At 35.4% G+C, this 26,514-nt stretch overlaps 1 protein-coding gene across 1 annotated transcript in view; it reads right to left on the bottom strand.

Moving 5' to 3' along the window:
• Positions 1 to 26,514, bottom strand: part of TRDN (triadin) — a 496,354-nt gene that overhangs the window by 297,880 nt on the left and 171,960 nt on the right. Inside the window, 1 exon segment of the mRNA XM_047103003.1 lies at positions 2,979 to 3,188. Coding sequence (XP_046958959.1) covers positions 2,979 to 3,188 — 210 coding nt within the window.

Genomic DNA, 26,514 nt, shown 5'->3' with positions numbered 1-26,514 from the left:
CACTAATTTTTAGAGTTGTTCAAAAACTGGATGAAATAAAAAATGTATGATGTATTTTTTTTTCTTCATAATGTAAGAAATTGTTTCAAAATCAAAATGTCAACACTATGTATCCTTTAGGAAATGGATACCAGAAAATCTACTATATGACAGGCACTCACATACAGGGATGAATATGACAGTCCCTTCCTTGGATACGTTTATGTTTCTGAGTTAGATAGACAAGCAAAAATATATTTATAATACAGTGTGCTAACTGCTGTTAATACAGTTGCCCATAAGGTAGTAAGGGAATGAAAGCACAGTACAGTGATTTTTTCTTAGGAAATCTGAGACTGTTTCACCAAAAAAGGGAGTAGCTCTTAAGCATGAATTCATCCTTCAAGAAAATGGAGGAATGGGTACCAACTAGTAATATTAATCAATACAGTGCTTGTGATAAAGCAGGTTTTGTTTTAAGCACTTCAAATATATTCACTTATATAATTCTCTTAACAACTTAATTACACAGGTACTATTATAGACCCCACTTTATAGATGAGGAAACTGAGGCAAAGAGAGGCTGAATGATTTTTCCAATATTACACAGCTAGGAAGTTATAAGACCTAGGGAAATCCAGCACCAGAATTCACATCTTTAACCACTTTACTACAATTTCTGCACTACTGGGGGTTGGGAGGCAGGAGAATGGAATGAACGGAAGCAGGGAAGAGTGAGAATATATGTGTCCTAGGAAAAGAATGCAGGGAAGAACAATAGTAACTATGGCTGGAAAATAGATTGCATGACCTGAATTATAAGATGAAAATAAAGAGGTAGGCCAAGGACTTGAATTTCACGGCAAAGAGTTTATACTTGGGCAACAGGAAATACTTTGCCGAAGTTATGTTTTATGAAGATACCTTTGGTGCAATGTCAAAGGGAACATACTGGGTGAGGGAGACAAGAAGAAATTGCGTTTGTCCCCTCAACAGAGAATCAAGGTCGGAAATGCGATAATGGAGACAGTGGTAACCAAGAGAAGGGAGGGAGTTCATGAGACAGGAGAGTTAGTAGTCAGCATCCAGCATAGTGATTGATCGGGTATCCAGCAGATTTAAAAGATGACTTCAGATTTCTTTTTGTGGAGAACGGATAGATGGTTAGGTCACTAATAAATACAGGAAATGGGGGAGAGGAGGCCTCACATAGAAGATGTGCCTAATAAACACTCCTTGAAAGAAGAAATGAAGTAGCAGTAATACAGAGGCTATTTTTTTTTCCCTGTGAGATGAAATGCCAGTAACATAGGCATTATCCATAACACCTAATTACAGTAATCCAAGGAAACTCTACCATAGATTGTGTGTCTTACACTTAAGTAATCTAATCTGAAAGTCTAATTATAGGTAGCTGCTCATTTTATAAAATAATTTAAAACAAATTCCTTGCAACAGTAATTTCTGTAGTGTACTTATTAAATTATTAACTTAACAAATATGAGATTTACATGTAATTCTTAAGATATATCTATTGGAACTGTATTTTATGACCATATTTGTTTCTAAAATGTAAGTGAATGATATTCTAGAAAAGGAAAGAATAGATGAAATATCACAGCTGATAGAGGCTCAAAGGAAATGAAATTACCTAGAGTGGTATAACCAAGCTTTTCACTTAAAATTCTAGGTCATAATTTTATATTATAGACATTTCAATTGTATATTCTTTTAAGAGCCTACATTATACAATATACCAAAATTATAACTTATTTAAAGCAAAGGTTCACAGTTCTGAATTAATAGTGTTTTTCTTTGATTGACATCATAGGACTTATCTCTACCTATTAGATAATGCTCATTTTAGGGCAGCTATCAATGGTACTGCAGGAAAAATCATCTCAAGCACACTGCCATGTAAATAAACCCAAATGATAGTTTTATGACTTTGCAATATTTATACTTACATTTCTTTTAACATAGCCATTGCCTGGCACATATAGTAGGTTCTTGATAAATAATTGCTGAATGAGTAAAGTGCCATAGTAAGAAGTAGGGGAATCCCTGACTATACAGAATGCAATTTACAGTATTTATAGTTTCTGGTTCCTACTGATTTCTATTCCCGCTGGAGAAAGAAAATGGAAAGTGGGGGTTGGGGGGTGAATGGTGCAAATAGGAAAGAGCACATTAAGAGCTTAATGAAATGTTTTTGCTTGTGGTCAAAAGTGATATGCATAAATTCATTCATCTATTTATTTAAAATTTATTGTATACCTGACTGAGTCCCTCCCTCAAGGAACTCACAGTCAATAGAGCATGTCAGATGTGGAAATAGACAAATATAATTTTTAAGTGTCAAAATACCTTGATCAAAGAGACAGAATGTATTCTAAAAGACTGAATAGACCATAATGAAAATCTGTCTTTCCTCACATGTGTTATTCCTGTTTTACTCCAAATCCATAAGAACACATGGGCACTCAAGATGTAGTATCTCATTACAAGTAATTATGAGAAAATCCTTTTAACACTCTTTATTTTCAGGAACTCAAAATAGGATGTTTTGATGGGAGGAGCAAAGAAAATGTCTGGAAAGAAAGCTTGGAGCCAGATGGTAGAGGGACTTAAAAATGCTTCACACAATTTTCCACTTGTCCAAAAGTTTTTTCCTTGGTTTGGTACTGTTTTAAATTGATAAAGTCTCATTTCCCAAACCAAATCTCCACCAAACTTTTTAATCAGTTATCTTCATAGAACTGTAATGTTTGGCTTTCGGTCAGCATTACAAATATGGAAATATATTTCATTTGAAATCACTGAACAATAGACAAAGAAGGATCAAAGGAAATGGTGACAAAGAAACTAGAAGTAGTTGACATTCAAGCACATTTGAGAGGTGCTTTATTTCTCACACTAAGACATGATGAAGAGAAACAAAGACAGTGGGGGAGAACATAGTTTCTATTCATCTGAAACCCACATTTCATGACTCTTACCTGAAAAGTTTTTGTAATCCACTAGGTCAAACATAACGACAGCAACAGCTGACCATGTGATTATCAGAGCAATGACCAGAAGCCAGGCTGCTGGGGAGCTGAATGTTGTCACTATGTCTTCTGTGACTGTCCTCTTCAGAACTTTCCCAGGGGATTTGGGCACAGATCCATTTTTGCTGTCTATCACTGTGGTGGTAGTAGACGCATTTCCTAATCAAACATTCAGAAAGGAGAATTACAATTTAGAACTTTATGTCAAATGTTAATAACCAAAAACCCCCACAGATTATAGATGTATATTTAAGTTGTCTGTACCACTTTCTATATAGCAAAGCATACCTCTTTAATGGCAGGGACACATCTCCTGCCCACTACCCCAGTATTTACCCTCCACTCTGAAATCCACATGCCCTTGTGATTAGCACTCTTCCACTTCCTAAGCGCTGCAAATAATACCATCGGAGCCACAAACTTTGTCATCACCTTTAATCATGTTTATTTCTCCCTTACCACCTCCTATATCCACTACCATCAAAGGCAATCCGTTTGTTTGTCAAGTTGTTTTTTAATACCTTTTTCCTTTATTCAAGTTCATATGTCAGTTCTGAATGTAAGCAAAAATATCTCCTCTGGGTGGTGGGGGGGAGCAAAGTCAATGATAAAGTAGCACAAATGGATAAAATCCTTTTTGGATATCCTGGCTTAATTGTATAAGTGGCTGTTCTATTGAGGCCATTCATTTTTATTTGTGAAGGGTCACAGAAGATTTAAGAGAAAATCTTGTTATATGCATTAACTTTTTTATTTCTGCTTTCAAAATCTACATGTTTATGGGAGAAAATTCAAAAAATATTTAAAAAATAGGAAAATAAATAAATAATTATTTGTGATCTCACCACTCACAGGCAACTGTTAACATATCGTGCTGTTTACACCTACTTTTCTATACACACATGTAACTATATAAATATACTGTATTTGATTTGAAAAGTCATCATCACATCCTGTTTTCCACTAGGCAATATATAATAGGCATGTTCTCCTGCCGTATGTATTCCATAAAATATCACTTAAGTGGCTGCATGGCATGTCATTTTGTGGATATGCATAATTAAGTCAAAAAGTTTTCTACCTTGGGACATGGCAAAAGTTTTCTTAGCCATGTTTCCTAAACCTAGAATTTCTGGTACAAACAGTATTCTCACTTTTATATCTTTTGAGAATATACATATGTATTTGAAAATTTGTATGTTTGTTTTTGAAGTTTATTTATTAATTTTGAGAGAGACAGCATGAGTCAGGGAGGGGTAGAGGCAGAGGGAAAGAGAGAGAATCCCAAGCAGGCTCCACACTGACAGCACAGAGCCCGATGAGTGGCTCAAACCCATGAAGCCATGGGATCATGACCTGAACTGAAACCAAGAGTCAAATGCTTAACCGACTAAGCTACCCAGGCACCCCAGAAAATTAGTATATTTTTGAAAATGTACATACCAGCAGTCTCTGTTTTCTTATCTTTGACAATACTGGGTATTACCAGTGTTAAAACTATTTTCAATCACGTAGGAGGAAAGTTCTGCTTCATTTGTAGTTCTTTGATTACTAGCAATAAGCTTTTTATGTATTTATTTTCCCTTTATAGTTTTTGTCTTTTGAAATTTTTTGCTCACTTTTCCATAAACCTCCATTGAGTGTTTTAAAGAACTGTATACACATTACATGTACACAGTCATATGTATGCATATATTTTTATACAAGTATACATGTATATACAGATATCTTTGTGTACGCATGTATATGTATTTATACATATTATATATATATGTATATGTGCACATACAGATATCCATATGTGTGCATGTGTATGTATCTATACATACTTATACATTTATACTCCTTGCAAGAGGGTATACATGTATGCATATATACAAACACATACATATGATAATAATACTTTATCTGATCTTAGGTTGCAGTTTGTTACCCTCAAATGTCCACCTCTTTCTTTTTGTGGTACAATATTTTTAAATGTTTATTTATTATTTTTAAGAGAGATAGTGTAAATAGGAGAGGGGTTGGAGAGAGGGAGAGAGAGAATCCCAAGCAGGTTCCATGCTGTCAGAGCAGAGCCTGACTCAGGGCTGGATTTCAGGAACCACAAGATCATCACCTGAAGCCAAAAATCAAGAGTTGGATGCTTGACCCACTGAGCCACTCAGGTGCCCCTGTGGCATTTTAACGTACAGAGTAAACACTGAAAAATTTTGTAACTGTTTCATTTTACTCCTGCAAAGTTGCTGCCTTTGTATGGCTAGAAAGCCCCCCCTCAATGGAGAGTAAGCATATCTGTTTACACTGACAACCTGGACTCATAGAAAGTTAACTCTAGGGGTATCTTGAAATCTGAAGCAACTATATCATATTACATTTAATAACAATTCAAAATCAACCAGAAAATTCAAGTGACTCTCAAATAGCATTTTCAATTCCAAATCATACAGATATGTAGTAAATAACTGAATACAAAAGAGAAAAAAAAATCTCTAACAATCCCAATGTTTTTGCTAAAATCACAGCTCAACACCGTATTTCATATATTTTAAATATGGGCCATAATATCTATCATAATTTAACAATTAAATATAAAAAAGGAAATGTTATTAATCATCTCCTAATATATACAATTAACTATTACCAATTTTAGTTTTTACCTCAAAATTGCATTCTCAAACTAAAAAAGCAAACTCCAAATTTGGATACTTCCTTGCCACTTTTCACAAAATAAATTTCATGTAACTGGTGTTACTTCTAGAATGTGCTAAATAATAGCTGGAAAGTTTTCAAATTTTAAAACTGAAGGGAATTCTTAGTACTCCTAGGTCTCCAAGTGGAATTAAAGTGCTCCCTTCAATCTTCCAACCTCTTTCTCTACCTTTCACAATCCTTCCTTTCAGTTAGGTCCAGATTTTTCATGGAAACAGTAAAGAAAAACAGCTCTGCCACAGGTTTCATGGACAATAGAGATTAGGATTAACTTCCTGGCTAGAATGTCCCTACTGTGCTGCCTTACCTCTGAGTTAGAAATATCTATATCTAAGGAATGAGGTTAGTAAGGCCCGATTTACAGGTTTATGATGGTGGAAAAATAACTCATATAAATTGCTTGGCAAATTTCCTGCTACATCGAATTATTCAATAAATGGCAGTACAATATCTACTAAACTATATCTTCATTATTATCAACATCACCATCGCCGTTACTTCTACTGCCACCTCCACTGCTGGTCCAACCATTACCATCGTGGTAAGGAAAGACCAGAAGGGCAAGAGCAACCTTAGAAACTATAGTTGAGGCTGAAAAACTAAGTTTTCAATAAATGCAGGCATTTGTTTTCTTTAATAAGCATATACGTTAGGCTAGACCAAACCAAAATGGAATGCTATAATTGCTTCAATGACATTCTTTCCTTTTTTTAAGGTTTTTTAAAAATATTTATTTATTTTGAGAGAGAGAGCACAAGCGAGGGAAGGGCAGAGAGGGAGGGAGAGAGAATACCAAGCGGGCTCCACGCTGTTAGTGCAGAGTCTAACACACCTTGAGATCATGACTTGAGTCAGAATCAAGAGTTGGATGCTTAACTTACTGAGCCACCAAGCTACCCCTTAAAGGTTTTATTTTTAAGTAACATTTCCACCCAATGTGAGGCTTCAACTCACAGCACCGAGAACAAGACTTGCACACTCTACTGAGCCAGCCAGGCACCCCATGACTCCTTCCACGACTTTCTTGAATCAGCTAATTTACTTCTTGTGATACAGAAGTGGGACACAAACTGTAATTCATTCATATTAACAGGGAGTGTTTTGCCCCATTAACAAATTAAGAGAGAATTATATATAAAAAATAAAGTTATTTTGTTACAATACAAATGTTTGCAGCCTAATGGAACTCATTAACCAGAAAGACAAATTTTGAAACTTCTAACAGCTGTGTACATGGGGTGCTTAGAGTTTGAATCCAGTTCATATGACAATTTTTAGTTATTGGGGAAGAAATGAAAATAGTGCATTAAAATTAAATACTCTAGTTAATAAAGTGTTAAATTTTTCTTTACCAATAAATGGCAGTATCCTTCTCTTGATAAAAAATAAGTGCCATAAAATTCTATCACTGACTAGGGAAAAGAAAATCAAATACATCCAAGCATATATATTAGTAGGTATTAAGAATAACCGAACATAACTAATACAATAATTTTTAGGTGGCAATAGTAAATCTAACCCCTTATTTTTAAGAGATTAAAAAGCTGTTGAGGAGATCAGCAGTAAATGATTTAATTAAGATTTTGAAATGATTTTAAGTCGCAATTAACAACAGTGACAATGAATCTCCTTTCTTTCCTGAAAAACTGCGTGAATACATATCCCAAGGTCATGAACTCAATTTATTTGAAATAATAGCAAGATGGAAACATATCTTTAAAAAACAGATTTCACAGACTGTACTTGAGATGGATCTCAAAGAAGGAAAAATTAGAACGAACTCATATCATATCCTTTCATTGATTTTTGTGCCAAATTCCCATCACTTCTAATGGCAGTTCTGAAAATGGATGAATGATAGGAGTGCTTCGAAATGCAATTTAAGATCCAAGTGGGGCTACAAGTGAGTCAAACCTTTGGAATAATGATTTGCAGGAGAGTAAGTGAATTACAAGTGCTTAGGAGAGGCCACCTGAAAGTTGATATGTTGCTAATCTCCAGTTTTTTAACCTTTGGAAGACGTCCTACTACCACTATACAGAGAAAACTGGAAGAATTGCTTTTGCACTTCAGATTCACTTCAGTGAACTGTGGATTAGAGAGTATCTCTGTAGACAGTATCATACACACCTGCCTGGTATCTTGAAGCTGAAAGAACAAATTTACCAGGATTTAATACAAATTAATCGAATCATGATCACATTTTTAAAAGACAAAAAGTTTTTAAGGGGACAAGAATTTCTATACATTTTTTTTCTTTTTTTATCAGAAAAATGAGAAACTGTATAAATTCAGAAAGCAATGCAAGTTCAGTGTTCAAATGTGACTTTTAATATTTAAAATAGCTGATATTATAATGAATCTCAAATTTTATTTCACCTTATAATCCTGCCAAACCATTAAAATACAACATTTTAAATGGATGAAAATGATAAAGCTAACACTAAATGACTTTGTACATTTTTTCTATTTGTTTTTGCCTTCACATTCTCAAAATTTCCACTTAAAAATTAATCAAGACTCAAAGATGATGAAAATACATTCCGAGTATCCAGCTCAGAAGGCAAACTATAAGCAATTTGAAAGAAATCTGAAGGTTATACTGCTTACGGAAAATTATGTGTTTCCTTTGTTATGGAAACACACTAAATTGTACCTTTCATTTTGCATTCAAATTTACTGCAGAAGCCACCCAGAGCCAAGAGGAATAAAATTGAGGGGAAATAAATTGCCTTCTCTGACAGCTGGTCAAGATAAATGCGAAGAACAGAGTGTGTAATCTGAGATTATTTAATGTTTGAGAAGTACTTTGAAGATGACAAGAGCTAGTTATTGATACGGTGGAAGAAATGAGAGGTAAATATTACTGAGAAATTTGACATGGGCATTGCTCCTGGAAAGTTGGCATCTCAGAGCAGCTAGGGTATGTAACAGTACTTTTCATGCCTACTTTTCGTTTCCATTCCTTCTGATTTCATACAAATTATTTTGATTGCCAGAAAGCTAGAATCAGCTTCAAAAGAAGTGGGGATCTGGCTGAAAGGCCATGTGACTGCCCCAGAAAGTAAAACTAGGGGCTGCTTATGAAGTGATTCCAAAGACCAGCATCACAGGTTATGTATTGAAGACTAAACCATAAGCCTTTTAAAAGAAGTCACTTTTAACCTCATCACACTTTATTAATCAGATGAAACTGCCAAGTACACTTGCCCATTATTATTCCTATGGGAAACTGATGACACAATCCCTTCCAGAATGCTCTGGGATGTGGTTTGTGGCGTACTCCAATGTTAAATTTTCCCTTCAAAAATTAGAGGATAAAGGACAAAGGAGTATATACTATCAAATTATATGTATTACTCTGAAATTATATTAAGAATGTAATTCCCAATTACAAGTAAGAATGACCTTAACCATATTTTTAAGTGTTCCAGAAAACACATGTAAGTAATAATTTTGGAGAAACTTTGCCAAAAAGACTTCTTGGCAAATAAAGTTGAAAAATAAAAAATCCATCTTTTCTCAATCCTGGTGTCTGCAGAATGTCTATGTAGCATAAACATAGACATCTGTGACAATTAAATTATGTTTTTCTACAAGTATATATAAATGGAATAAAAATAGATTTTGTGAGGCAAGATAAAGGATGACAATTTACAAAAACAGTCTTTATCAAAATAATCCTACATACTCTGATTGAGATTAGATAGATAGATACAAAGTGTTGATAATACATAATAAATAGAGTAATTTTTAAAAGAATTCAGATTTTTGGGATATGATCATTGTAATATTTCAGAGGATGATTTGGTGATCCAATCTACCTACAGACGTGGCAAATATATATTTACTTTTTACATTAACTAACAATCCTTCCTACCCACCCACTCCCTATACTCTTCTAGGAGATGAATTTCTTTTTCTAGTGGTGGAACTAGAAAGTGAACCCTTACCTAACCCCCAGCCATAGGACCAGTTCTTTAAAATAAGCCTGACCGTTACAAACACCCTTTTGCCCATGACTGGAAAGGGATGGACAGTCAGAATCCTCCACATATTTTGTGGAACTATTGAATGACACTCTATTTCTCCTGAGGTTGGCAAGTGGGTAGGGTCTACCAGTAGCCTTCTAGCTCACCAGTTGGAGAGTCTGTTGCAAGATGGAAAGAGGCAGGATTCAGATTCCACTGCATAGGAGAGCCAGCTGTGTTTAGAGTCAGACGTATCTCTGGACTTTCCAGTTATATGAGAATATATAAACTAATTTGTTTATGTTTGTATTACTAGATATCACGAGTTCTGATTGATGTTCTGGTTCTTGCTAGGGATGTAAATTAATTCTTTTCCTTCAGTGTTTGTGTTATGAGGAGTGATCAGTCAGAACAATCTAAATATACAGGTTCTTTTTTAATTATTTTCATTTTTTTTAAAAAACCTCTTAATTCTCAAGTGGCTTCATTGCCATGGTTGTAAATAAAGAGATCTTTTGGTGCTTTCAAGGTCAAATTCATATATTGAGGTGCTCTTTCTAAGAAGAGCTCACTTGTGTTCTGGGTGTGAAAGGCAGGATCTCCCTTCCTAAATTGTGGTCCCCCATGGTGACCCGCTAGCCCATTCTCCAGTTCTCTAGTCCTTACTGCAAATTAAAATAGAAGTCTTTTGCTGTAGTAGCTCCAGTAAGGCTCAGTCTTCCCCTACCTTTTGAACTTTTCATTTTCAATTTAGCGGTTACTACCTTTTCTACAAATTGTAAACTGAATTTAGAGATGAAGAGCCATGATGAGTGCATAACTAGAATTAATTTTGTGAAACAGAATGTGTTGAACTCCTAACACATTACAGGTAAAATGCATGGTGTTTACCAGTCTAAAGTGGGCAAGGATTTCTGATCAATTCCTTTTTTTTCTACTAAAAAAAAGTCCACTCTTAAAGAATGACCTCAACTGTCCACTTCTTAATGATATTTCTTTGATCTTTTTAAATAAGTGCTGTTGGTTTTACCTGTGATTATATAAGTTTTTGATAAATGCAGTGATATAAAATTATCCTGACTTTCATATAGTTCTTTTTTTGTTGTTCAGCAAGGCTCTTGATTGAGAGTAATCATGTATCTTATCAAGTATGGAGTACTTCAGCCGTTTTTACACAGTGAAGCCCTAATAAACAATAAATATGAAAAACTTTTTAAGTTTTGCTAAAAGGAATAGGCTTTAAAAAACTACCATGCCAAATAATCTCAGTATTTCTGCATATAGAAGGATGTGTAGTACATAGTGACTTCTAACCAGAGAAATAAATTAAGTGAAAAACAAAATTTATTTTTATGACAGATGAAATGTTCAGATAAGAGACATATTACTGAAAGAAGTAAAAGAATATCTGTTCAGGAGCATCTCATAAGTGGGAAATTTAGCTGGTCATAATAATTCAACCTCCAACAGAGAAGACTAGTGGGGTACAGAAAAAGATGTGCATTTCTTTTTTTTTTTTAATTTTTTTAACGTTTATTTATTTTTGAGACAGAGAGAGACAGAGCATGACCGGGAGAGGGTCAGAGAGACAGGGAGACACAGAATCTGAAGCAGGCTCAGGCTCTGAGCTGTCAACACAGAGCCCGACACGGGGCTGGAACTCACGGACCGCGAGATCATGACCTGAGCCAAAGTTGGACGCTTAACCGACTGAGCCACCCAGGCGCCCCTAAAAGATGTACATTTCTTTGAAGAAAAACATCCATATTAAATAATGTTAATAATTAAGCAGACACACTTTTTTCTAATGAGGCAATTAGAACTAGCATCTGCAATGTTATTAGGTTTTAAATCTCTGAAAGTTTCAAACTCTAGGACAGGTTTCTACAACCACATCAGGCACAGTAAATGTACAGATGAACCTAAGTGCTGATAGTCAACTTACGAATGCATGATAATGCACCATCTTAGTCAGCTGGGGCTGCCATAACAAAATACCATAGACTGTATGTCTTAACAGAATTGGTTTTTTCTCACAGTTTTCAAGGCTAGAGATTCCACATAAGGGTGCCAGTGGAGTGGGATTCTGGTAAGAACTCTCCTCCTGGCTTGCAGATAGCTGTCTTCTCACTGTATCCTCATGACAGAAGGCAAACAAGCAAGCTCTCTAGCATCTCCTGTTACAAGGGAACTAATCCTGCCATGAGGGTTCCAACCTCATGACCACCTAAACCTAATTACTTCCCAAAGGCCCTGTCTCCAAATAACATCATCTTGGAGGACAGAGCTTCAACATGTCAATTTGGGAATGATGCAATTCAGTCCATAGCATGCATATTTCTATTTGATTATTTTAAAATTGCTCAAAAGAATATTAATATATCTTAAGCTTAATAAGCATAAATATTTTAATAGAGCTATATATTTCATGTTAAGATAATGGAAATTGTGGCCATAGTTCCTTACTACCAGTACACGCCTAAGCAGCGCAAGTCAAAATGTCAGCGGTTACTACATATTATGAGGTAGTTTAGGGATGGAAATCAATCAATAAGACCCATGAGATCACCTTTTTATAACAATGATTTTGACAGATTCAATCAGCTTTATTTTAGGAAAATAATCCATCTTCACCTCATGAATGCAGGGAGTCTCGTGCAAGAGCTAAGCCATCTTAGGATCTGTCTGATTTTATAAGTTTGAAGTTTGGGGATAGGATATACAGAAAATTTCCCAAATTTTGAGGATTTGGTTTCAGGCAAACAGAAGTTAGACTCTGGTTCCTAGCAAATATGATTTGAATAGGATAGACATAAGATCCATATACTGTATTCAAGTTCCTTTGCAAAATTAATTTTCTAGAATTTTATGTTTGGGTTGACTCATTTTCTTCCTGGGCCAAATATGCATAATTGAAATGCTTTACCTAGCCCCAGCAGTCCTCCTACTAAATTGCCCCATTGTCACTGAATCACAAACTCACTGAAATTGAAAAGGGTTGAGTAATGACATGCTAGTTCAATTTAGAAAAAAAAAATACTAAACTCAATGCTTCGAAATCATTAGCTTTCCATGATTTGTTGATTCTAATGTGTGTTTTTTACTTTCTTTTTCTTAAAGACATTTTCATGGAAATCAACTATTCCTTAAGAATTAATCATCTCCCGCTGCTTTTACCCAACATGGAGTCATAATCATACCATTACAGTGTCACATAGCTTCTACTTTATTTTCATTAAGAAAGTGTGACACTCCCCCCACCCCCAAAAAAGCACACAACGTATTCATACTCTTTGCATGTAAATTCTTTCAGTAATAATAATAAGGACTTCATGTAAAGCTTCTGTTTAAAACTATGCTCATATAAAATAATGGGTTTCTCACATTCCCATCAGCTACATTCAGGAAGTGAAGAAATTTAAGAATTAAGATCTACATTTCTTTCAAGTTTACTTCTCTGGGTGAGTTTTCAGGTAATTATTTCATGAATCAACCTGACTTGTTTTTTGATATATTTAAATATAAATAAAACTGAACCTATATTTTCTATTTATAGGGACATTCTCATCCATTTCTTGGAAAAGCAGTGATAATTTAATAATTTCATCTTTTTCATACATACACATAAATGAATAAGGCTATTTAGAACATATAATCATTAATGTAACCAATTTAATATTAATATAACTAATAATAGAGTATAAAATCACTAATTTTATTGAACACCCAAGAGGCTTCTGGAATAAAAATTACAGTGAAGTATCCTTACTTTTGTACAACTTTAATTATGAGTAAAATAAATCGACACTTTCTATAGTTACTCCAGAAATAATGCTATGGCCATAATTTGACTGAAAACAATTGTTTTCCATAGAACTGTTAAAATTCTCCATGAAATAAGATATTTAATAATTTTGGTGAGGGAAGATATATACTTACAATTGGGCACCTCTGTAACAGGATATTATTATATTTTGTTTAACTTGCACCCACATCATCACTAAGCTATTTGAAAGGTTTGGAACAGATCAAAACAGGATAGCCGGAACCTTCATCTTTCTGAATTGGGTCCACATATCCCATGAAGAAAATACCCATATTGCATGAGGAAAATTCAGCCTAAAAATTGAGAGCAAGAGAAGATTTGCTGTGTTGTTTAAAATCATTTAATCTATAGGGGGAAAAAAGCAGCTTCCCGTGCCTTTCAAAGGACTTCTAAATGAGCTTGGAGCTCCTTTATGCATTTCTGAAAAGAACATTAAGGTATCCATGCTCATATTTTAAAAATGCAAGCAATTAGGTAAACACAAATAATACTTTATACAAATCTTTCTTTTAAGGAGCCATAGAGTTTTAGAAACAGCTGAGAAGGCTGCACACTTCTATAAAATGGAGCGAATATCCTAGTCCTCTCTGATATGAAAGAAAACTGAAACAGGGGAGTTGTTGAAGAGAACCAGTTTTCTGAAGTCTACTCATTATCAAAGTTTCCAAGTTTAGTTCCTAATATTTAATCTTCTGAAGTGTTTATCCAAATAGATCTAATATTGATCTTAAATTTTATGGCTGGACGATGCCACTCATTGGCAACAAATAAAAGGCTTTGTCCCTGGGCAATTATAGTTCCGAGACGAAACAATTTTAAAAAGCAAAGATATAAACAAAGTGATTAATAATTGAACTTTTTCTAACTCCTTCACACTCTTCAACATTTCATTTTCTGTTTTACTAGGCAGGAGAACAGTCATTTTACTGACTATTCTGGACATAAAATTATATCTCCTCAACACGTGAAGGAATAAGAAATAAATGGAAAATTAGGACCCTGTCTTCTAAGAACCTACATGGTGGTATTTACTGTCAGGTGGACTCAACTTTGGTATTAGTGCTAGGCACTGGGAAAAAGGAGCCACTTTCCTCAGTCAGTCCAGGATTGATTGCAGGTATTGGGACCATCAGTGCTATGTAGAACAGTGAAATCCCCTATCCCCTCATTTCAAATGGCTTATCTGAATAGGATTTTACTATTGACAGAAGAGTACTTCTGACATTTAGATCACTCAGAGCAGCTATTTCTATGGAGTGAGCATTTCTATGAGCTTTATTTGACTAAGCTTATTCAAGCATTACAACTGCATTAGTATCACCAAGCCATAGCAGATTCCATAAAATAAGCTTTATAAAATTGTGGTTGCCCTATAGCATGCTTTTTTGGAAACTACTAAGCAGTCTTCCCCTGAGCAACACAGCTCTAGAGTTATGCTTTACAAGATGTCTGAAATCCAATGTCTCTTGCCATCTTGGAAGGGGAGAAAAGAAATGGAAAACAGTATGGGAATCATTTTTTTACATTAAAATTATTTTCCTTTTTAATTTTATAACAAAAGGGAGACAATTAAATATTCAAATTTAAATATTAAACCCTTTGGTTCAGCATTAGAGGAAGTTCTTCAAAAACAGCATTGATCCTTTTCCACATCTTACTTCTGGTTAACTGTGCCTCCTATTAAAGACTACAGATCGTAAAAAGAATCAAATTATAAAAAAGTTTTGCTAAGACAATTTTTAGATAAAAAATTATAATGGCTGATATTCTAGTCCCAAAACCGATCATAATTACATGGCCTTGGGCTTCTATAGTATCTCTGCTCCAGAGAAAATAAATGTCACCACACAAACCAGACTTTCTGGGGATATATGTCATATATACATATATGATTTCCTGGCAAAAACAGTGCAGAAACCACAGTGACTCATAAAGAACATTTGGTTAGGGGCACCTGAGTGACTCAGTCAGTTTAGCTTCCAACTCTTCATTTTGACTCGGGTCATGATCTCAGCGTTCATAAGATGGAGCTCCGCTCAAGCATAGAGCTTGCTTGGGATTCTCTCTCCTCTCTGCCCCTCCCCTGCTCTCCCTCTCTCTCTCTCTCTCTCTCTCTCAAAATAAATAAACTTTTTTTTTAAAAAAAGAAAATTTGGTTAATAAATGAAGGGGATCATATGAGTGAGGTGTGTCAAAACTTAATGTAGTAAAAGGATGATTTGTCATTTGCCAAGAAGTTAAACATTGTATCAGTTTTTTAGGGCTGCCATAACAACAAAAACAAACACACACACACACACACACACACACACACACACAAATTAGGTGACTGAGGCAACAAATTTTTGCCTCACAATTCCAGAAGCCAGAAGTCTAGAATCAAAGTGTTTTTTTTGAGAACGCTGAAGGAAGAATCTTCCGGAACCTTCCCCTGGGCTTGTAAATGGCTGGCTTCCTGTTCCCATGGCATTATTGCTGTATGGACGTCTATCTCAAAATTTTCCCCTTTCTGTATGGACACCAATCAGATTGGCTTGGAGCCCATGCTGTCGACTCAATATTAGCTTGATTGCCTCTGTGAAGACTCTACCTCCAAATGAGGTCACCTTCTGAGGTACTGGGGAAATAGGACTTCACTTTATGAATGATGGGGAGGGGTGCACAATTCGACCTATGAACAAGTACTACATGGTCTCTTCACCATGTTATCACCAAAATTATCTTGTGAAAGATTAAGTGAAGTCTATTCTAAGGCATTACCATTAAGGACATGTAAAATGAAGCCTTGAATTAATCAAATTGTCAAGAAAATTTGTAATTCTTTCTCAGATTCCAAAGGTAACCTGAAATGGTGAAATTATTCAAATGATGGCCTCAGTAGTGATGCTCCGTTATTTCCTTCTGTTATAGAAATGTTAAATTTTAAAAATATATGTATGAATGTATTTTAAAATATATATGTGCGCATGCGCGCGCGCACACACACACACACACACACACACACACACACACTACAAGTTAGGCAAATGCCATCAACATATTTTAACAAAATGATAGATTATCTAAACCCAAAGTAACTGCAGTTAGGTCAGATATTTAACATAACTATTTGTCCAAATTATTCCTTTTTTCACTATATTGAAATATTAGATTCTTTTAGCCAGATATTTAATATTTAAATAAACCTGCCCTTTATGCCTTAACCTATAAACCATAGTGTAAATAAAGACCACATGTTTTGTTTTTTGCCAAAGGCATCAACATTTATGGATGTTATGCTTCCAGAAAAAGTTTTATTATAGGTTGCAGACTTTATGTGATTTAACTGTAAAAACACTAATACATACATAGAAAAACTAATGATTGCTAAATCAAAATATTTACAATAAAAATGTTTCTCCAAAGACAACTTGCTTCCTTCATTTATTCTAGAAAAAGAAACATTTGCTCTAATAATTAATAATTATTGATTCTTAATTAATTAGAATTAAGAAATGTCTAATGCATGAATGTAATTGAACAGAATGAATTCTTAGCTATATTTGTTGACTGATCCTGAGAAAATGTACTTAACAAAATCTACTGCCCTTACACAGTTATAAGACTAGGAACTTTGTAGGGTTAATAAGCAACTTAAGAACCATAATGTGAAGTGTCAAAAATAGATTTGGACAGGGAAATCTGGGTGGTTCAGTCGGTTAAGTGACTGATTTCAGCTCAGGTCATGATCTCACGGTTCATGGGTTCGAGCCCAGCATCACGCTCTGTGCTGACAGCTTAGAGCCTGGAGCCTGTTTCAGATTCTGTGACTCCCTCTCTCTCTACCTCTTCCCTGCTCATGCTCTCTCTTCCTCTCTCAAAAATAAATAAACATTAAAAAAATTAAAAAAATAGATTTGGACATATTTTTAGTATTGTTTAGATATATCTTAATATTTAAAAAGCAAGTCTTCCAATTTATCACTCAATCCTGAAGAATTCTCAGTAGCCAAATGATCAGATCTCATTCTCTCCCAAAAAGACCTAATAACAGAAACAAAACACAAATACAAATAAGAAAAATAAGTCTAGAATATGGTTTCAGCCCAGAATATGCCTGTATAATATGGAAACAGTGTTAAGTTACTCTGTGAGAATCACATTTCTTGATTCATAAAATAACAATAGTTTTTGAACCCAGAGTTTCCATAATATGACTGAAATGCATTTGTAGCAATATAGCAACATTTCCCCGTCTTCTGCAAATGGTTTCTAATGAAATTGAAACCAAGTATAATCTATAAAATCTAAGTCTTAATTATGTAAAGCAGAACATTTTAATGAAATCACTTATTAATTTATTCCATTGTTCATTTGTACTTTTCATAGATCTTATGAATAAAAGTCTTTTTTATAACTCATTATTCTAGTAATACTTTCTTTGACACAATATTTTACTATTTTTCATGGGGTACTTTCTATAGTCCCATCCCCCTCAGATTCTGTGACCTAAAGCAAGCAAGCTATTAGTGAATGGGACAAAATCAATTTGCCCTGCAATGGATCCTGATGAAAGACTGAATAGCTGCTAAGTGGACTTTGCCATAAATAGATTTGCAAATCTAAATGAGAAATTAAAAAGCATTCAAGTATTCTTTTTATCTGCTTTTAAAGATGGCTTTAGTTCTTCTGAAAGGAATGAGGAATCAGAAAAAGGCTTGCCAGGTTATCTTAAAAAGACATTAAGAATATGACACAGGTTAATAGCAAAAGGTTGAGGATGGAGAACTAAACTGGGAGCTGGGGTAGGGTTGACTGGGCGAGTTCTCAGGTATCTGGGTATTGCTTTATCTGGTTGTAAGCCAGGCAGTATCTGCAAATGTAAATCATGGAATGACCCCTCCTTTCCTACAGTGACCAGAACCAGTTGAAAGTGAAGGCATATAAATTCTTCTTGGAAAACCATAGTGCTCAGTAAGTGCCATTAAGGGAATGTGACTTATAACAAAGACCTAGGTGCATTAGATGTACGTATATGCAAGTGACACAAAACCAACAGACTGTGTACCTGCCGTCTCCACCTCTGAGGCCCTGTTATCTCCCATCACTCATCCCCTTCAATTATACACTTCGACAAACCCAAAACGTCTGTGATTCCTGGGCACACTCCTCTGTGAATGTGAGTGTTCTGCAGCCTAAGTCTGAAATGACTTCACCTGATTGTTCACCTTGTTCCTTACTCCCTTTTCAGGACCCAATATGATTAAAACACACCACACCCATTCATTTATGGATTGTCTTTTGTTTGTTTTCTATGTTTTCCCATTACAGTGGCAGAGTTGAGCAGTTGCAACCTAGATCATATGGCCCACCAAATCTAAATTATGTACTGTCTGGCCCTTTACTGAAAAAGCTTGCCAATTGTTGTTCTTTGAGTTTAGGGGTATAACTAACAAAGTAGAAACTTAAAAATAGATATTTAATGGTTTAAAAATTGGGAAATAATTTAAGCTAGCATTTATTAAATGTTAATCAGGCGTAGGGGAGGTATATGACATGGTGACGTAAAAGTAGGGTTAAAATGGGACAGTTCTGGGTTGCAATCCTGGCTTTGCTCCTTTCTAGCTACTGTACTTATCAGTCAGCTGTAAAATCAAGATCATTAAAATCACTTCATCGGGCTATCATGAGAAACAAAGTATTTAGCACAGTGTTAGGCACAGTAACTATTAACTCCTTTCCCTTTCTTGTTAACCTTCCCTAGTTCAATTTATTATTGATAATAGTGATAAGTAATTTTCCATATAAATATGGCCTTTTTAAATGTCTCTCTTAGGGCGGAGGAAGTTACTTCAGCTCCATTTATTCATTCTTTAGGCCTGTATATGAATTTCGGAAGTACTGAGATTAAACTTTTTCTCATGTATGTGATAATTAAGGTTATATAACTGAGAATGTAAGCCCTGGAGGCTGAGAGGTTCATTTCTTTGAAGAGACTTTACATTGCAAAGTATACAACTGATGTTCAACTCACTCATAACCACCATTATAATAAAGCCAAGAGATGTAAATTCAGAAATGTACTCCTCCAAAAAATGTCTAGAACCCTTACTGGGTAAAATCATGCGTTTTCACTCACATGGAAAACTCACAGTGTTTTTAATGCATTAACTGCCAATTACAAAAAGCACAGCATTGCCATTTTTGTTAATCTCTTCCACAGTTTGGTGCTATTCTTTATTCTAAGGAGGCATTAGGTCTCAAAGGATTTTCTCATAAGATAGTTATTTGGAACACAAATGTATTTCCCCATTTTAATTAAAGAATGTTATGAAGGTTGGTTATGGTCTCAATATGCCCATCAAAACCTTTTTAATATTATGCAGCTGAATTGTTATACAAATAAAACTGTAGACATGCTCATGCTTTTTTATGTGTTTGCATATTATCTACCTAAGGGATGGGAGCAAGTTCCAGCCAGTCCAATCCCCAGCTCCTTCAAGCATCCTTAGATGCAAACCTCTGGGGTGAGTTAATTGTCCCTCCTGGGGGCTTCCAACCACCTTCTTTGCACATTTACCTTAGACCTAACATATTATATTGCAATTACCTGTTTATTTTTTGGATCTCCCACTGGAATGCTTATATTCAGTTGTGTACTTCTGGTGCCCGGTGCAATGATCAGCTGAAGGTAAATGTTACTGAATTGGCATGCTGACCTGAATATTGAAATTCCTCCTGGTGTTTTTTATGTAGCAGATGATCCAAAGGTGGGTGCTACATTAGAGAATGAACCCACCCCCACCCATGTGTTTTGTGTTATCAGTCCCAGGCAGGTGTTCCAAGGGCACATTTTGCATGTGCCCCTTTATCACTAGATTATCACAGAGTATGAAGGAAATGTGAAGAAATGGTGCACCTCTTTCCCCTAAGCCCCCAGAGGGTCTACAGTGGACCACAACTGGATCTCAGCCACTGTCTTTAGCTCTCTAGAAGAAAGGAGCCAAAAACAGTGGTGTGCTCTTCTGGGAATGACACCTGGGCTGGGTGTGCAAAGGGACGGGAGTTAGGATCAGACAAAAACAATGAGCAGAGTGAGTCGACAATGGAGTGAACCGGGTTTAGAATCCTGAGAGTGAGGGCTAAGGAAAAAAACTTTTCTATGGGAAAATGAAGGGAGGGTTGGGAACAAAGTCTGGGAGGACAAGATTGGTAGTAGCCATTTTCAGCTCTTCTAGGTCCTATGTCTTGTTCAAGTACAGCCACGAAGGGATGGAAAATGAATTCAGAGTTTTGTGTAAAGAAGCATCCAACAGCTCTGGCTATAAGTGATGAAGGAAGAGGGCTGAGGAAGGAGAGCAACAGCCATCATATTCACGGGTAATTATAAGTATCTTTGGGAGGTATTCATAAGTACAGGACTAACTAATGTCTCTTTTTTCTTCCTAAATTTGAGCTCTGAAGAGCAGGATTCTGCCTTAGTTTAGCACAAGTGTATCAATTGAATAGCACTGTATGCAGTTGTGGCTCTTTATAACCCATTATAAATATTTAAAAGACTAAAAAAACTTATTACTTATATTGAATTTATCAATTAAATAACTGAACACAAGTTAAAAGTTACAAATATGAAAAAAAATTAATGTATGCTGCATCCATCTGATTTATCACCTTTCCCCCACTCTCAGTCAACCATACTTGACAGTTTATTTGTGTTAGTATGAAGGCTGGCCAAGGATGGCTATTTGAAATATAGCATAGTCAAATGTGTGATGATAAATATTAAACATTTGCATATAGATTTTTAATAAAGATCTTAGTACTAAATTTTTTTTATCGCCTGGATGTACAACAGAGACAGAATTTGTAGACCACAAAAGTGTTGCCATTGACAATTCTGACATCTAAGGGCCAAAATTGATCAACTCTTTATGGACAACATAATGCTTTACCTTGAAATGGGGTAAAGAAACCTAGCCATCATTGACACCTTTTATTCATCCTTGCTACATGTGTAGCCACAAGGTTTTAAGAATAAAGTTGCAGCCCCTTCTATACGTTGAAAAGCAGATTTCATCATGGCAAGGATTACATTTCTTCAATACAAACTCAACTATAACAGAGAATCAAAGAATGATGGTCTTGGTCAAAGTCCCAGTTACTCCAAATGCCTCATTTGTGCTTATTAGTAGATGATATTCCTTCTTCTGAACAGTAACAACTGCATACCAGAGATCAAGACTTGGTGAGTAGAGAATACCTAGATTTGTAGCCTTTCTTGCTTCTTCAATCAGGCACATTTTTGCAGAGTACAACCTATAACATTCCCAGTCTTAATCTATCTGGACTGGGGAACTGTAAGCTGACCGGTAACAACTAACCAGTTCAAAAGTTTTTATTTGTTTGTTTCTTTGATGTACTAACAGTATCATACATCTGTGTATTCAGAATTTGTGATGCCAAATTATGTAAACCATATCAACTGATCTTCCTGAAGTAGGCTGGGCAGCTAATCCTCACTTTAGAGAAGAGAAAACCGATCCTCAAAAAGATTATGTGATAAGTACTGGAAAATAGTGGTGCCAAGACTAGATCCAGATTTTTAGGTTTGGTCAACTCTGTCAGCTTGAACTAGAGCATCAGAAAAAGCGGCACATATCCACTAAGGTAACTATATGCTAAGCACTATTCTCAGAGGGCTGGGAAAATAGTCCATATAGTCCATACTCTTATGATGTCTATATTCCAGGAAGGAGAAATGATACCTCAATCTGTTTTCAAGATGAGTTTGAATAATGGACTGCCTGGGTGGCTTAGTCAGTTAAGCGTCTGACTTCTGCTCAGGTCATGATCTTGCGGTCCGTGAGTCACAGTTGGGCTCTGTGCTGAGAGCTCAGAGCCTGGAGCCTGCTTTGGACTCTGTTTCCCTCTCTCTATGCCCCTCCCCAACTCATGCTTGGTCTCTTTCTCTCTCTCTCAAAAATAAACATGAAAAAGAATTTTTTTTAGAAGATGAGTTTGAATAATAGGAGATACAAATTTAAGTGAGCCTATTACCTTCCCCAGTGCCACCAGTGTTACCCTAGCTCAATCTACTGCTGAGAGAAGGAAAGGGAATGAACAAAGCTGATAACATAGAGAAACTAGACTCTGAAAATCATGATAGTTACCATAAAATTTTCCCTCCCTACCCTTCAGAAGCAGACTTTAGAAAGGGCATCTTTGAAGACTCACATTATTTCCATATCCCCTATAGACTGGCAATTGCAGCCCAGGATAAAAGCTCAAAACAGCACCAAAGATAAAACTTAATCACTATGCTATTCCCCCACCACAATGACTTCATACTATTTCTTTAGCCAAAGGACAATGATCATATTTAAAATAAGTATGCAATTTAGATTTATAAAAATTATGCAGCAATACAAAATTAAATTTTGGCATTGGGATTTATTATTCAATCTGGCATCAGTTCTTATTTAAATTTTAGATATTTAGAATTCAAATTTTTGTTACTCCAGAGACTACTAAAACATAATGGATAAATCATAGGGCTATTGAAATCCAATCACAACGATAATGCTATTCATTTTTCCTTTTTTTCCCCCTGTATGGTGGTTTTTAAATATAATTGGCACAAAAGAAATTACAAAGCCATTATAGAAAAAAAAGTATGCTTGTGTTTCTGTCCAAGTTTGGTTTTTCATGAATTGTAAACATAATCTAAACTAAGATCACAAACACGCAATTGGAATCTAGAAATGAACAGCCTGATTTAGTTTTATCTGAGATGCCATTAGGAAAAATGTAAACACTTGTTTTTGTCTTTTCAACCACAACCAATCCACATCTTATCTTCCTCTGGAATTTTAGTACAATACATTATGTTCAGAGTTATTTATCTTCCTTCTAAAGTTTTTTTTTTCCTCGTACCTGTTTTCTGTCTATATAGAGATATGTTATGATTTGTCAAGCCATCTTACTTTGATACTATATTTGATTGATTTTACCCCATTGCTTAAAATATAATATGAGCTCGATTTCCTTATCCACTCATTCATTCATCTATCCCCCCAACATTCACATTCTTCCTCATTCATGTATTTACTCATCAAAATTTTAAGCACTTACTCATTCCAGTCATTTTCTATGTTATTGGAATGAAAAATATGGACCTAGATCTGCTCTAATTTTTAAAGAATTGAGATTCTTTACACTTTTCTTACTGCCACTATCTATCTTCCACAGACCTTGAAACTTTTGCTGAGATAATAACTGGAAGCTCCCATGTATATCTACTTTGCAACACTTTTTTTTTTAATTTGGATCTTTGCAGAAATCTCAACCTTAAAGCCCTCATTTCTAAAAGTTATCAATTCAAACGCCACTAATACTACTTTTCTTAGTTGTATCAATTGCAATAATGCACCTAACCCTACTGAGATTCTCTTATATTTTGTTAAAGAAAATGAGACTAGAGTTAATATTGTTACCAAAAGAAGAAACATCTATCTGAAGTAAATTGATGAGTTCTCAGAAGATTACTGAAATAAAGTTGCTCCTTGAGTACTTGTCATAATTTGGCCTCGTTTCATTCATCAATAAATGTATATTGGGGCACCTGGGTGGCTCAGTCCATTGAGCAACCAACTCTTGATTTCAGCTTAGGTCATGATCTCAGGGCCATGGAATCAAGCCCCACACTGGGCTCTGTGCTGATCATGTAGCCTGCTTGAGATTCTCTTGCTCTCTCCCTTTGCCCCTCTCCCCTACTCACACACTCTCTCTCTCCAAAATAAAATAATAAAATAAAATATGATAAAATAAAATAAAATAAAATAAAATAAAATAAAATAAAAGGCATATTAAGTATTTTCCATGACAGTAGAGTGGTTTAGCAAGTATTGACACCAAGGGAACCATAACCACAGTATTGTTTGCTAATTGTGTGAAGATGTCATGTGCAGGCCACTGTGAGAATTTAGCATACGGAGGATACTTTATTTTTTTTTAAGTTTATTTATTTATTTTGAGGGGGTGGGGGGGGCGTGAGAACTGGGGAGGGGCAGAGAGAGAGAAAAAGAATGCCAAGCAGGCTCCGCATTGTCAGTGCAGAGCCCTACTTGGAGCTCGATCTCACAAACCTTCAGATGATGGCCTGAGCTAAAATCAAGAGTTGGTGGCTTAACTGACTTAGCCACCCAGATGCCAGTGTGAGGAGGACACGTTAAACCACACAGTGGGACCACATGAGTAAAAGCTTAGAGCATTAAAGAAGGCTGCGTTTAAGAAATTGCAAGTCTATGCATGTTGCTGGAGACAAAGGCACTTGTGGCAAAATGGAAATAGAAGAGGCAGGAGATATGTACGAAGAAAATACATCTCCAATGTCTGTGACTGCTAAAATGAGGAAGCTGGGCTTTATAACAAATACCATGGCAAGCCACAGCTGAATTTTACACAGAAGGATCTTGATCATATTTTTATTTTGGAAAGTTCATTTAAATAGCAGGGCACAGTTGTTGAGGCAGACCCAGAAACGAAATTAGAAAATTGTGCGGAAATCCAAGTTTCTGTGATAAGAAGCTGAACTCTGGAGATGGCATGAGGAATGGAGAAAAAAGTACGGGATTCAGAAATATTCAGGAAATAGTATCTGCAAGATTTGAATGTTTGATGATTAAGTTGTGGGATGCAGAGATTTAATGATGTCATGATTGGAGGGTAGGGAAGGTCAATGATTTGATTATTAAAGTTCTAGCTCTGGAAAGTAGGTAGATGGTGTCATTCACCAAGACAGAATACTAAGGGAAAGAAGCAGGTACTGGGGAAAATGATGCATTTAGTCACTAAAGTAGCTTGATATGTACTTGAACAAACTGATCACATCCTAGTTTTTAGCATTTTATACTTATTAATGCACATGCCAAATGTTCACACATGTGCGTGCATACACACGTACACACATATATGCATATTTCACCTCATGTACAAGAGGATATGATTTATGCATTACTGTTGACTAGATTCAGGAGGATTTAGTTGTTCACAAAGTAAGTGTTTTTTAATATTTACTTATTTTTGAGAGAGAGAAAAGAGAGAGAGCCCTGGGGAGGGGAAGAGAGAGAAGGAGACAGAGGATCTGAAGCAGGCACTGTGCTGACAGGGCAGAGCCCAAAGTGGGCCACAAACCATGAGGTCATGACCGAAACTGAAGCTGAACACTTAGCCAACTGAACCATACAGGTGCCCTAAAATAAGTTATTAATTTGAGCAGTAAGATTCCATCGTGATTCTTGCAAAATAGCCAGATACATAGAGAGAATATTGTAAGAGTTTAATATATATACACTGTTTGCAAGGCTGGACAAAACTCCTCTGAACATGTTGGAAAGGAATAAGCTGACATTTTAGAAAAGGGCATGTGATGATTGACATAATGCATTAGACATATAACACTACTACTATGATTCCAAACTATTTTTTTAAAAACCTATTTAATAATAAAGAAAAACAAAAGGATTCCATTCTAAAGAAATGGGTATTTGCAAATTTTAACCATAGTTTAAATCAACTTTTATGTCACAATATGCTTGAAGCCTCTTATTTTATTTTTGATGGTTAATGTCACTAAGTATAACTTTCAATTATCACTTATAATGTCATAGGTAGAACGGGCTTATTATCAAAGGCAAAGTCCAGCCAAAGTTCACTATTGAAAATAGATCTTTTTAAAGCCATCATCATTAGTCAATGTGACCAAACTAGAATTTATCTACAAGTTTTCCATGAATAAACAATTTGGTAAATATATGCAAGCAAGTTAAAAAGGAGGACATTTTATGAAATTATAATGATAAAAATAAAATAATTTAGTGGAGTAGAAAAAGAAATGTTTTAAAAACTTAAGTATAGGGGCACCTGGATGGCTCAGTAGGTTAAGCAACGGACTTCAGCTCAGATCAGGATCATATGAGTCCTGAGCTTGAGCTCTACA

This window comes from Lynx rufus, unplaced genomic scaffold, assembly GCF_022079265.1.
Source record: "Lynx rufus isolate CCGP_SWC_20201006 ecotype Redwood Valley unplaced genomic scaffold, mLynRuf1.p SCAF_6, whole genome shotgun sequence".
NCBI classification, from domain to species: Eukaryota; Metazoa; Chordata; class Mammalia; order Carnivora; family Felidae; genus Lynx; species Lynx rufus.
This window is presented reverse-complemented; position numbering and strand designations above follow the sequence as displayed.